Source organism: Oryx dammah, unplaced genomic scaffold, assembly GCF_014754425.2.
Source record: "Oryx dammah isolate SB20612 unplaced genomic scaffold, SCBI_Odam_1.1 HiC_scaffold_8, whole genome shotgun sequence".
Taxonomy (NCBI): domain Eukaryota; kingdom Metazoa; phylum Chordata; class Mammalia; order Artiodactyla; family Bovidae; genus Oryx; species Oryx dammah.
In genome coordinates this window covers 25,633,039-25,646,305 of record NW_024070192.1, presented here as the reverse complement: position 1 = coordinate 25,646,305, position 13,267 = coordinate 25,633,039, and the positions used below count along the sequence as shown (strand labels likewise).

Sequence of the window (13,267 nt, the reverse complement as noted above, 5' to 3'; positions counted from 1 at the left end):
CCCTATCCATACTTAGTCCTGGCCTGCCATCCCAAAGAGAGTGGGGGCACCAGGCCTGGGGAAAGGGGGCGTCCAGCAGAGAAAGGAAGCCCTGAAGGGGAAGCCCCTCAGTCGGAGAGGGGAGCCAGTGCCCTGCTCTCTGGCAACCTCCAGTCTGAGGAAGGAGCATGGGCCCTGACATGTCAGGTGAAACAGGCCAGAGAACATGATCACAGGGACGGGCTGCCAGGCCCGAGGGGATTGCAGAGCAGGGTCCCCCCAAGGAGCCTCGTGACCGGAGTGGGATTATCTAGTCGTCATGCTCCTGGCCTCATGATTCGGCCTGTCTGTTATTCATCAGCTTGAAGTGGGGAGGGGGCGAGGATGGGGGCCTAAAGGCCAGAGTGGAAGTCCTCGGGCCTGCCAAAGATCTGACCCCAAACTCATCTGAACTCTTGAAAGGGCACGGTTCAGATGAAGCTCAGAGGAATATATTCCACATATATTCCACAGAAAGTGGAAATGAAGTAATCTCTCCATTTGGGGGCCAGAGAGGCTGAAGGCCTGGCTCTGTGAGAGTTTCTGTCCTCGAGAAACCTTGATGTTTGGAGGAGCTTGAGGCCAACTCCTTTCCCTTCCTGGGCTGGCAGACACATCCCCCTGGCTGCCAGTGGGGCTGAGGACCTTAGAGATGAGACATCAAGCTGTGGGGGTTGAAAAGGCATCCAGTCTCGTGGGAAATGCAAAGCCCTGTACTCTGAGAACTTCCAGTCTGACAGAAGACACAGGCTGCGCTGCAGTGCCCCGGATTGGAGTGGAAAGTGCTGGTGGACACACAGCAACCCCTTACACACACACACAGAGACACACAGAGATTCAGGAAGCGAAATTATCTAAGCTTCAGAGGGGGTGTGTAACTTGCCCAAGGTTACACAGCAAGCAGAAACCGAGCAGTGCTTTCCTCACCACCTCGTGACCCCCACAACCCCTCCTCCTTGAGTTGCCGTCAGGGCCAGGGCACAGAAGGCTCAGTGGAGCCATCTGGGAGGACAGCCTTTGGGTTCCTGTGCCAGGGCTGGAATCTGTGGCGACCTCTCAGAGCCACCGGATGTGCCAGGAATGGCTGGGACGAGAGCTCTTGCTAGAGCTCGGGAAGGGAAGCAGGCAAGGCTTCAGGGAACAAAGCAAATAAATTCATAATCAAATTATCAGATTCTGTGGCCATTCAGCCATTCAGTCTCCCTCACCAACTGCTTACCAGGGAAATATTCCCAGAAAACAGAGCAACAGCCAGGAAAAGGGGATGGGAATGAGAAGTGAATGGGAGAAGCTCACACATAGGGAAGCTAGTCTGTGTATTTCTGGGGATGTTTCAGTCTGTCTCAGCATATGTTTAAGTCCCTGGGCATTTCCTTCTTGGTTCACCCCTCTGTGTCATACTTTTCTCTGTGAGTGTGTAATCTGGAGTGTACTTCTCCAAATATGTCCACGTACAACCGTGGAAGGCTCACGTGTCTCGTGTGCGGCTATGCCCACTCCACGTGCACCGATATGTCCACCTATCTGTGCACGCACTTTGTTGCGCGCCAGTGTGTGTACTTACGATGACCCCATGCCTGGGTCCTCACATCTGTCTGTTTCTGTGCATTTGTCTGGGGCTTTTGTACTTTGAGGTTTAGGGTAGAAGAAACTTTAATTCCTTGCTTTTAAGCAATCTGAGCTGGCCAGGAAAGGGAGAAGGGGAGGCATGAAGAGGCGGCCACTTTTCTCTCTGTAACTTTCTTCATCTTGGAAGGGGAGAGACAGCAGTCGCCCAGGGACTTGCTGCCAGAATTTCTCCCTGGCTGCCCCAGGTCCAACGGCAGTGCTACTCGGAGAAGGGGTGAAGGAAAAGCACTGGAGAGGGGAGACTAGAACTGAAGGGCCCCTCCTCTTCACCCTTCCTTGACCTGGGAGAAGCCAGGAGACAGATGGGAGAGAGGGGAAGATATGAAAAAGAAATACTTTGGGGTCCGTGAATTTTTCTTTACCACCCTAATTGTTAAAACATTACTCATCTCTTGGAACAGAGGTTCCCAGGCGAAGGGGGGTTAGAGGAGTTTTTGCAGAGGCCTGAAGCCCATCCCCACACATTGGTCTTGGTCACTGCCTTCCCCCACCTTCCTCGCCAGCCCCCTCTTGGCACCATCACCTTCCCCAAGGCCAAATGAGCCCTGGCAAGGAAAGGGTTATCCCAGGTGAAAATTAGGGGTGGGAAACACCTGCAAGACGCTTTTCTGAAGGAATAAGCTTCAGTGGCCCCAAGGACAGAAAGCTGAGAGGAGACAATGGCGAGAGCTGAGGTTAGACACCAGGCAGAGCTAGAAAGCTGATTATCAGATCAGGGGAGGAGAAAGAAGGGTGTATCGTTACCTGCTTGGAAGCAAGAAGTAAGTTTTGTTCTCTCTGTCCTTTCCCCTCTCTACCAATATCCCTTATACATTCTGGGGAAGTCCTTGATCTCTTAAGGCCTCATCTACACAAGCCTCAGCTACCCGGATAACATTCCATTGACTCTGGATACAATCCCAGAGGCAAGTTCAGGCATCCAAACCCAAGTGAGGTTTGGAGCTGAGTAATCAGCTGCTAGGGATATGCAGACTTTTTGTCGGGGGAACAACCAGCTCCCCACCCCCATCTTGCTGGGCAGATCTGGGGGTGGGGGAGGAGCAATCTGTCACTCTATCTTCCCAGCCCCCTCCCACATACACAAGCTCCCTCTTCCCACCTGCAAGTAATTTGGCCAATGGGAGGGCAGTTCAGATGGCAGTGTGGAATCCCTCTAGATCTGTGTGTGCTTGGTGGGGAGGGGGCTAACTCCTTTTCCCCCAGACCCCGTGTGCCCTTTTTCTCTTCACAGCAGCAAATTACTTGTAATTATCTCACATTGCAAGCCTTCAGGAGCTGCTCCCAAAATTGCTTTAATTGAATTAATTGAATCTCATTTTGTTGGGGGAGAGATGGGGAACATGTCTTAAAATAGCCTTGGGGGGAGAGGGAAGAACAGCCCCAAGTCAGTTTTCTTGTGGCTGAGACCCATGCAACTGAGAGAGTGAGCTCTAGGCACAGCTGCTGGTGCTTCTACATTTAAGACCTTGCCTGTGTCTGGCTCTCAGGGGTGCTGATCCAGGATGTGTGGAATTCTCCAGTTTTCAGCCCCCTTTCTCCTGCCTGCTCTGAATGGATGGCAGTGGCAGTATGAACTCAGCCTCGCTGTGACCCCTCCTCTTCAATACATACAGCAGCTATAAACACCATTTATTATTAATGAGTGCTTACTATGTTACAGGCACCATGTCAAACATGTTACAAGCACTATCTCTTTTCAACATCACAACCACACTGGGAAGCAGGTCCTATTAAAGTTCCCATCTTGGGAGAAGGAAAAGGAGGCTGAAAGAGAGGTTAAGCAACTTTCCAAAAGTCACACAGCAGAGGACTCTTTGGAGGCCAAAACTCCAGTTCTAAACCATTCTATAGTGTTCCCCCCTTAATGACCCAATTTTCCCAGAGAGGTGTCTGCACAGAAAGGAACCCCAGGCTCCCTTCCTGCAGCTCCAATGGTTTGTGGGAAGAGAAGGGGGTGCCTCTCCCACTGAGGTCCAATCCCATCAGCTGTTAGGAGCCCAGGGAAACTGGACCAGCTCCAAAGTGGACAAGGATTCCTGTTTCCGCTGGAAAGGGAGGGGGGCACTGTCAGCTCAGCTGGCCTCTGGCTGGAAGAGTAATTATACTCCTGCTACTTGACTTTACAATTTAGGCTGTTGTTTTAACGATGCGACTCGTGTTGGGCTGTCCAATTAATCTCGCCTTTGGAGGCTTTCCTAGATGGGGCGGTAGATCTTATCTCAGGTCTGTGGAAAGAAGAGTGCAGCAACGTGCTGTGGGAGGGAACAGCTGCCCTAAGGACCTGTGGCCTCAGTGAAGACCCAGAGGAGGAATCTGGGGCTGGGGCCACCGAAAGCCAGTGGAAATGGGGGTTGGTGGCCAGGCGCAGGAGGTGTCAATGTGGAGGGAGCAGGTGTCTTTTTTCCTGGCATCCTCATTCCTCCCTTCTCCTGGACCTTGGCTTTGGTCCACCCTGTGCCATCTGCCACCCCCAGAAGACCACTCCATGTGTGTTTTGGGGAGTAGGGGGTGGCCCCTCAGGGCCTCGGAAGGATTGACTGCAGGCCTCCTGAGGTGGGGGGCTCCCACTGCCTCCCCTACATAATACTCCAACTTGGGCTTGTCTATCCAGTCTGGGTTGGCGTGAAGTGTCTGGGTGGGCTTTCCAGCTTGCTAGGAAAAAGGTTTAGGTAGTAAGAGGGAAGTCTGACTTGGGAGCTTCTAGCCTGGCATTGGAGGTCCCTCTTCCAAGGTCTTGGGCCAGACTGGACTGGATTCCCTGAATTATTTGCCACCTCCTGTCCTCAATCCCCCTGCTAGAGAGAGAGAGTTTGTACTATGCACTCACTGTCCCCTGTACTTCCCTAGCCTGGCACTTACCAGACAAGTGGCTGGTCATTCTCTAGCTCCCTGTTAGCCCACAGGGACTGCCTCAGTCACCTTGATATACCTAGGACCTAACACAGAACAGGGGCTCTTCACATGTCTAGATGGAGAAGACCAGTTTCTTCCAGGGTTTTCCTTCTCCTCTCCCTCCTGCTCCCCTTTCCACTAGGTGAGTTTGGGCCTTTCCACCCCCCAAGAGACACTTCACCCAGGGGAGAACTGGACTGGCTCAGTGAGTGTGTCCTCTCCCAAGGTGAGCAAGGACTCTCCCTGGACTCAACGTGGACACAGAGATGTATCCGGTTCCCTCCAGAACTAGGCCAAGAGAGCATCGGCTATAATGATCACTCAGACTTTGATCATTCCCAGTATTAGCATCTTCTGGTTTCACACTGGTGTGTCTGAAAATGTGGACATTATTAGAACATTCCAGAGCTAGAACCAGATAGCCAGGTAGAGGTAGAGGACTCAGTGCCTCTAGTTCAGTGCTGAAAGAGCCAGCTGGGAGAGAAGAGAAAGCTGAGCAATCAGCTCTAGAAGTCAGAACATGAACAGACCTCAGCCAAGGCCTGGGTTTCTGTACAAACTTTAATTTCTGGATGTTCATCATATGGGGGATGCTGAGAGCTTGCAGGGGGAGTGCTGCTGGTCAGATTGGATATAAATACAAGCAGTTCCTTTGGACTGAGTTGGCTATGAGGAGCTGAATTGCTAGGTTCACCCCATCTGTTTGGGACATCTCTACTTAAACATCCAAGAATCTTTGTCCCTATTCTCCACAAAGTTCTACTGAGTTCCCGAGAGTGCATGCATGTGGATTTGTTTAGGTATTCAGGATGGGAATCGGACTCTTAATAAATACTTGTTGAACTTGATGGATAATTGGATCCATTATCTACTCAAAGTGAGAAGATATGGGGGAAAGAGGGGCTTTCTTAGGAAAGGAGCAAAAATTACCCATAGGTCCACAAAAGTCCACATTTTTGGTATCCCATCTTCTTCACAGGATGGTAAATAAATGTATCACTTATGGGGGTAAAAAAAAAATCTAGAAAAATCAGTGGGTCTGTCTCAGTGGTGGTCAGCTTGAAAACTCTGGATGTCTGCTTCTGTCCACATCAATGGGCTGGGTAAGGCCCAGGGCACACAAAGAGAAAAAACACTCAGTGTTTGTTGCTAGTTGAACCCCAGACTGTAGTGGGACTGCAGTCATTTCAAGAAGGGGTGACAAGACTAGGGGTCGTGGGAAGTCTGAACTCGAGCCAATAAGTTTTTTTCCAGAGCCTCTGACTGGAGGGAAAGTGTCCAGTCCTGGGTGGGGGTGGGGCAAAGGCTAAGGCTATTTGAGTTATGAGGCAAGGAGGAAAAGAGTCACCACCCCATCCTTTTCCTCCTCTAGCTCCTCATCCTCCTGAGAACACCCATCTGTATCTGGTTTCCTCCCAGCCCAGAGAGGGTGCAGGTGGGCTGGGTCCTGCCTGGGCTCTGTAGGAGGCTGGGGCCTGACCTGCTCCTCCTCAGACTCACATCATCTGAGGTGGAGCTAGGACATCTGGGCAGTGATGCTGAGACCAGGCTCCAAAGCTGTTGCCATAGCCACCGGTGGGCAGGGCCCCTGCCTTGGGTAGATCCCAGAAGGCTGGAAGAGGTGAACAGGGAGACAGGGAGGGGGACCTCCCAGAGAAGTCCCCTTCCTGTCCCCCTGAGTTCTGCTTCAGGAGCTTCTTATACTTGGAGCGTTTGTTCTGAAACCAGATCTTTACCTAGGGGGAGAAAAGGGGAAACAATGGAAGATCAGGAGGAGTGACCAAGGGAAAGGGGTCCAGCAAGAGGGAGTCACTCATCCTGGGAGAAGAGCAGACGTGGGGAACATTGGCTCCAGGCCTCCAAAGCCCCTGAAGGCCCTGAATTCCTGCCTCTGAGTTAGTATCCAGTTCTCCCAGTCTGGGTACCCTCTTATACGCCCTGAAACGCCCCACCCCTTTTACGTCCCCCATCCCCTCCTACCCCCCACCCTTTTTAACACACTCCCCTAGTCTACTCGGGGCCAGCTAAGAGAACTGTGAAAATAAGGCTGGGGACTCATCAGTCATTCACACCTGAGGGTGAGTTCCCAGGGAACACACTTGAGGAAGGCTGGTGGAGGATGGGACTGGCCCCACCTGCGTCTGGGTGAGGCCGAGCTGCGCGGCCAGCTGGGCCCTCTCGGGCAGCGCCAGGTACTGCGTGTGCTGGAAACGCTGGTTCAGGTGTTGCAGCTGGAGACTCGAGTAGATGGTCCTCGGCTTCCGGAGCTTCTTGGTCGAGGCCTGTGGGCGCCGCTCCGGGGGCTCCGGGGACAGCGGCGGCTTCTCCGAGTCTGGGGGGCGGCGTGAGACGGTGTGTGCACGGATAGAGGGGCGGACGCGCCGTCTCTCTGCTCATCTGCATCTCGTTTGCATTCCGGCCACGAATTAGCAAAAGCTCAGGCACCGGGCTCGGCCCTGCTTTACCTTGCGCTCACCCTCCTTTCAAACCCCACGTCCACTGCGTGCCGGGTGGGACTAGCCGCAGCTCTTGCCCTCAGGGAGCTCCTACTCTCAACGGTCCTACGACCCTAAGAGAACTGCGCCAAGGGCCGGAGCGAGGGTAGGGGCGGCGCCCCGCGGCGGGAGGGCAGAGTTCAGCCGCGCGTGGTGGCGCCAGCTTGGGGCGGGGCGGGGCAGAGGGCTGGGGCGAGGCTGGAGAGGACGAGGGAAGGGCATTCCGGGCGGAGAGAACTCAGACGCACTGTTCAGAGGCCAGAGTCAGTGTCTGCGTGGCAGCCTCCCCGCTGCCGGAAGACGGGCGGTCGGAGGGGCCAGACAAGAGTGGGCCTTGAACGCCAGGATGCGCAGCCCTCCCAGCATCAGAGTATGGAAAGTGCCCCAGGCTTTGCCATCACCTCCCGTATAGTAAGGGCCTCCTCCTCCTGAGGCACGCCCTCCAGGAAAACTGACATCTCTTCCCTCCCCCAAGGCCGGCTGGCTGGAAGAGTAGGCTTTCAGGGGCCCTAGATGCCGGTTAGTGCAAGGCTGCCCCCTCCTCCGCCCGGCTGCACTCACAGAGGGGTTCCCGATTGGCACGCAAGGTGACCGGGGTTCGGAGAGCGCAGGCCCTCGGGGCGGCTCCGGGATCGCGCTGCGGTGCCGCCGCGGGAGATGCGGCCAGCTTCTGCCTTCCCGTTCAGCCCCTCGAGGAACCTCGGTCGGGTCACAGCTCGGCCCTGGGATGGGGAGGGCAAGGGGCTCCCCTCTTCTGATTCGAGCGTCCCACCCTGCGCCACCCTACCGGGACATCGAGAGCGTTCGTGCAAAGGGCAGGGCCGGGATGGACGGAGCGGCCGAAATGTACACGGGCTTAGGGTTCGTTGCCCGCCGCCAAGCTCAGCGGACCGAGCCCTGGGCCCCGGGTGCCTAGACGCAGGGAAGGTCCGACCGCGTCTCCCACCGCCCCGCCCCCGAATTCTTCCTCCTTTAGGGCTCACCACACCCACACTTCAGGTCCCCCGCCCTCGTCCGGCCGCGGTGACCCCGTGCCTTCACCTCCCCCGCATCCCTCACCCGTGGTCTCCGGCGCTACGGGCTTCTCAGATCCACCCTCCTGGACCCCTACTTCAGCCAATTCCCAGAAAAACCGTTGGGTTTCCGCTCCCGCCCGCGCTTGTCGGGCCTCCCCTGCTTCAACCCCGCTGCTCGCCGCCCCGGGCCGGCCACTTAGCGACCACCCGCGCCTCTTGGGCTGCAAAAACTGAACAGTTCGAACTCTGAGGCAGAGACAGCAGGAAGCCTGCTTCAGCTGCGAAACTCTCAACGCCCTCCTCACCCTAATTCTCCCAGCAGACCCCACTCCTAGTTTCTTTCCCCACCGCTGCTTTCTCCACACCAGTTGCAGCAAGTCAGGACGAATCTGCCCAGGTCGCAATTCGGGAGCGCGAGGGCCTCCCTCGAGGCAGCGCAGCACCCGCCTGCTCATCGGGGCGGTGGCACACTGCTCACTTAAGAGCCAAACCTCTCCCTGAGGCAGGGGTGAACAAAAGGGGGGCAAAGGGAAGACCCTCGCAAGTCCTCTCTCACACCCCAATCATTTAATCTAGAGTGAGCCAAATCCTTCAGGTTCAGTGAGGTTTTCGTTGGATCCGGGGAAACTCTGTAAAGAAAAGGAACTCTCCACTCTTTAGTCCTTAAACCAAGAAAAGGGAAGGTGAGACAGGACTGAAATTACCAACCGCAATTCCAAGATTTCTCTTAAGGACAGGTTTATCTTATTCCTATCCCACTAAACAGACACACAGGCACACACAAATGTACCACATAAGCATATACTGAAGAGAAGAGACCAAGGGATTCGGTTTTTTAGAAACCAGATTGTTGGTAGAACACCCCCCCCCCACCCCCAGCTGCTCCTCCTCCAACCACAGACCCAGCAGCAGAAAAGCAGCAGCTCCAGTTTTGGAACAGAAGGCAGTCAACTTTGGGGGTGCTTTGAGGAAGTTCCCTAAAATCCTCTTTTCTGGCTTCATGCATGAAAGCCAATTTGCAAGGGCCAAGCCTGAAAAACAGGCTGTGTCCTTGATTTATTCACACTCTTTCTTTGGACCTCAGTTTGCTCATCTGTACATCAAGAAGGTTGAGCTCCTGAATCTCCAGGATCATTCCTGGCTCTGACATTTATGAGGTCATGTGTTTCAGCAGAGCAACAAGGAAAGGGAGGGAGACATCTTGGTCCTGGGCTGACTCCAGCTAAGTCACTGAGTGTGCATCCTTGGAGGAAACTGTGCCAAAGACAGTTGTGGGGGCAATTTGGTGGGGGTAGGGAGTGCAGGGGAACTAAGCTCTAAATTCAAGCCAGTACCGAAGGATGTATGTGTTGTGTTGCATGGGTACAGCCCTGTGCAAGGCTAGGACCAGAAAGACAGGCCAGTTCCCTAGCTTGAGGCCACCCAGTGAGCACAAAGTTGCTCCAGGCAATGGAACTGGGGCTTGACCTACCCCAAAGGCAAGGGGTGTAGATAACAGGAATGGCCAGTTCTTTGGCTGGAAGGCTGAGATCTACTACCAGAGTCTGCCTGATCCGCCTGTGGCTACATTCTTAGAATGATGGGTAGGGTCTTAGCCCCTGACTCTACCAGGTCAGTGTTTGGTCTCTGTCTGACACATTCAGGCAACAGGCTGGGGAGAAGGGGAAGGGCCCCAGAATATGCCCCCACTTCTACTGCCTTCCAGCTGGGACCTGATTTCTAGTTATCAGGCTTTGGCTTGAGCACTGCTTTCTGAAATAAGAACTGGGAGAGGGGCGACAGTGAAGAGAGGAGGAGAGCAGGATGGAGAGAATCCTAGGGGAGAGGCTAGGCACCTACACGCACATCTGGATTGTTTCAGTTTTCCGTTACAAGTAGGTACACAACCCTGCTGCCCCAGGGGGTGGGGTAGGGAGCCCAGCCACCCGGCTTCACACACTGCAAATCGAAACCAGGTCGGTCTTGAAGAGAGACCTAGATCAGCTCGCCCCCGCCCCTCCTCCCTGTCTCCCGCCCCATCCCTTCGCCCTCCCCCCACCCCCAGATCCCTTGGAATCTGAATGAGGTCTGAATCCCGCCAGCTGCGCCCAACCAGGCGAGGGCGAAGTTTGGGGGCTCACTGGAACCGGACCCAGAGGTGGGCAGAGCCGCCGCGGCGGGACTTACCTGTCTCCCGCTCTTGATGAGGCGGCTGAGATGGCGCGGTGGATAGCTGGCAGGGCAGGTAGGAGTCTCCGGGGATCGCCGGCCCGTTGTAGGGATAGGGCAGAAGGTGGCCATACGACCCAGAATAGGGCAAATCGGGGGCGGCTGCGGTTATGGGGGACAGGCCAAGCTGGTAGGCAGCCACTACCGATGGCACGGGGGCGATGTCCGGGAAGACGGCTTTGGAGGCGTCCGGGCCAGGGAGGGGGCAGGGCAAAGAGGTCATTGCGGCCGGGGCCGGGGCCCGAGGGCCTAGGCCATGGCCGGGCAAGGAGTCCGCTCCCTCCGCCAACTCTCTTTTCCGAGCCTCAGGCGTTGGGGCCGGATGAGCCCCTCAACCAGCTTTCCCCACACTTATCCCGGGGAAAGTGTCTCTCTGAGCCTCATCAGCGGAAAGCCGGCGCCTGGGAAAGGGGTTCGGGGGGGGGGCGGAGAGTGTCCCCCATGACTTTTCCCCCTCCCCCCTAAATCCATGGGGCCCCCACTCGGCTGGCTCTAGGGTTCGGTTCCCGGGACCCCACGGGGTCCCCGCCCACTTAAACGCAGCGGATTGGCTACCACACGCGGTGACCTCACGGAGGCCTGCAGCCGGGGCCATCCCCTCACCTCCCCGCCCCGCTCCCACCCCCGCCCCCGGGGCACCCCAGGGTAGGGAAATTCAGAACCAGGAGATGGGAGGCGAGCGGTGCGAACTCTCTATGCACGGCTGTCTCGGGATCCGCTGCAGAGAGGTGCTGGGTTGCAGGACGATTGGGGCAGTCTGGTCATAACGGCACAAAGGCAAGGAAGTCGACAGGGCGGCAATGCCCAAGGGCCGAGGGGAGCAGTGCCTTAGCGGAGGCGCTGTGGCTGCGGGGGCGAAAGGAACCTGCGGTCGCGCTCTCTGGCTCTGGGGATCTGTGCGGCGGCTATGACCCTGCCGCTACGGACCGAGCCCGCCAGTCCCGCAGCTTATTCAGCGCGTCGGAATGCCTGGCTGCCGAGCGCCGGCAGTATGTTGGTAAACACGCCGGGTCGGAGGAGGTGCCGCCCGGCGCCCAGCCGGCCCAGCACGCGCGCAGCGCGCACGCCCCCGCGGGGCGCCCTGGGCCAGGCACGCCGCGACCGCCGCGATTGCGTCTCACCGCCACCGCACCCCCCGCACCCCGCCCCGTCCTCGCTTCCGCTTCCGGCAGGGGCCCGGGTTCGGTTGCGACACCGCAGCTCCTGCAGGCCCCCGAGGCCCAAGGAGGGATCTGCCGTCTGGGCTTCAGCCAGTGAGGCGCCCCGCCTTTCCTGGCGCCGCGTGAGGCTTCAGCCTCGCACGAAGCTGGAGAAAACCTGGGAGTGGGAAGGGAGTCCAGTTTGATGGCTGTTCTTCGGAGGGAATTCCCTGCCGGGTGCTGAGAATATGGCAAGCCAGGTTCGTGGCCTCATCTTCCAGCCTGTGTGCAGGGCCTGCCCCTAAATAGTACTAATCCAAGACCTTGCTGGGCTGGTGTCTCTGTGGCCACAAGTATACAACTTCACAGGGACTCTATTCAAATACAACAGATACACTAGCGTATACCAGAACACCGGTGTCTACACGGATGTTCACATTAGCATCCCTGCACGAACAGAGGTTCATTTATGGATCTGCAAATACAGAGTATATGCTGTGATGTGTACACATCTACACACCCAAAGATGAATAGCAATACCCTAAATAAAAGCACTGTGGTTGTCTCTCACACAGACCCACAACTATACAAGTCTAATTGATGGTGCACACTCTAAAACAAAGAAAACCCAAGCATATAAATATTTATATACTTGTACCCATCCTATGAGACACAACAGTCCACACACATCTAAGCTGCTTCGTGTTAGGGGTGAGACAGTTACACACCAAGCCTGTCGGTCCTCACAGATTCCCCAGCATATCCATATACAAAGCCTCTGTCATTTGAGTGTGCAAACAATTCATGTTTGTACACACGTGTGTGCTCTCTTTATCAGGGTACAGAGTGAAGGCAGCGGTCTTAGAATTGGGGGGTAGGAGAGGACAACAATTGGAAGAAGAGGGAAGCTTAGAAGAGGAAGAAAAGGCAGGCACAACAGGGGTGGCCAGGATAAACCAAAAAATTGGAAAAAGTAAGCAGTCAGTTGTCCTGAGGGAAGGAAGAGCAAGTCAGTTTCAAGATGATGCGCCGTTGCAATGTAGAGAGATGAATTGTGCCGAGAAAACACTCCTCTGACACTTGGCTCTGGGTTTTCTCACCTGAAGTCTTGGAGCATCAAGAGAAGGAGCTCTGTGAGGGAGTCCCCTCCTTTGGAGATCTGGGACCCACTTCCCTCTCATCCAATAGGGCTTGCATGGTTGAGAAATGCAATTTCCATATGGGACCCCCTTTTCCCCCTTTCTTACCCAATTCTAGCTACGCCCTCACCACTTCCGTAGAACCGGGGCTAAGAACTTACAGGGATATAGCCTTCCAAAACTTCTTGCCACCATCATCATCTTCCTCTGGAGAGAGGCAGCCACACAACAGTACCATGGTGGCCTCCAGGGATGGCATCTCAGGGCACACCAAAGGAGAAAAATGTTCTTTGAGGCTCCTGCTGGCTCAGTGGTAAAGAATCTGCCTGCCAATGCAGGAAACATGGGTTGATCCCTGGGTCGGGAAGATCCCCTGGAAAAGGAAATGGCAACCCACCCCAGTCTTCTTGCCTGGGAAATGCCACGGGCAGAGGAGCCTGACGGGTATACAGTCCATGGGGTCGTGCAGTCAGACATGACAGCAACTGAGCATGCATGCATGGCTGTCCGAGAAGCTTTCACAAAGGAGGTGCTTTTGAGGTGGAACTTAGAGTTTGGGTTGCAGGGCCATGTATTCAGGAGTCCTTCCCTTGCAAGATCTAGCGAGAAAGGGCAAGGGCAGCTTCCCCAGAGGCCCCTGAAGCAGTGACTCGGGGCATTCTCTGAAGCCAGGGGATTCACTGGGACTCATAGTGAGAGCTTCTCCTAGGCTCTCAGGGGCCTTTGCTGAG

The 13,267-nt window shown here is 55.5% G+C and overlaps 1 protein-coding gene across 1 annotated transcript; it reads right to left on the bottom strand.

Annotated features, from left to right (window-relative positions):
- Window positions 1-5,082: 5,082 nt before the first annotated feature.
- Window positions 5,083-11,083, bottom strand: DLX4 (distal-less homeobox 4). Its single transcript, XM_040245732.1, has 3 exons — window positions 10,217-11,083; window positions 6,675-6,871; window positions 5,083-6,275 (listed from the first exon to the last, which is right to left on the bottom strand). Exons 1-3 carry the CDS (start codon window positions 10,479-10,481, stop codon window positions 6,036-6,038), a joined length of 702 nt encoding a protein of 233 aa, XP_040101666.1. The 5' UTR covers window positions 10,482-11,083; the 3' UTR covers window positions 5,083-6,035.
- Between the last annotated feature and the right edge of the window lie 2,184 nt (window positions 11,084-13,267).

What these genes read in the sequence shown, in the direction of transcription:
- DLX4 (XM_040245732.1), bottom strand. Translation starts at nt 10,481, where the DNA reads ATGACCTCTTTGCCCTGCCCCCTCCCTGGCCCGGACGCCTCCAAAGCC. An exon ending in TCATCAAGAGCGGGAGACAG is followed by an intron (nt 6,872 to 10,216) that starts GTAAGTCCCGCC and finishes GCCGCCCCCCAG; the next exon opens with ACTCGGAGAAGCCGCCGCTG. An exon ending in TCGGCCTCACCCAGACGCAG is followed by an intron (nt 6,276 to 6,674) that starts GTGGGGCCAGTC and finishes TTCTCCCCCTAG; the next exon opens with GTAAAGATCTGGTTTCAGAA.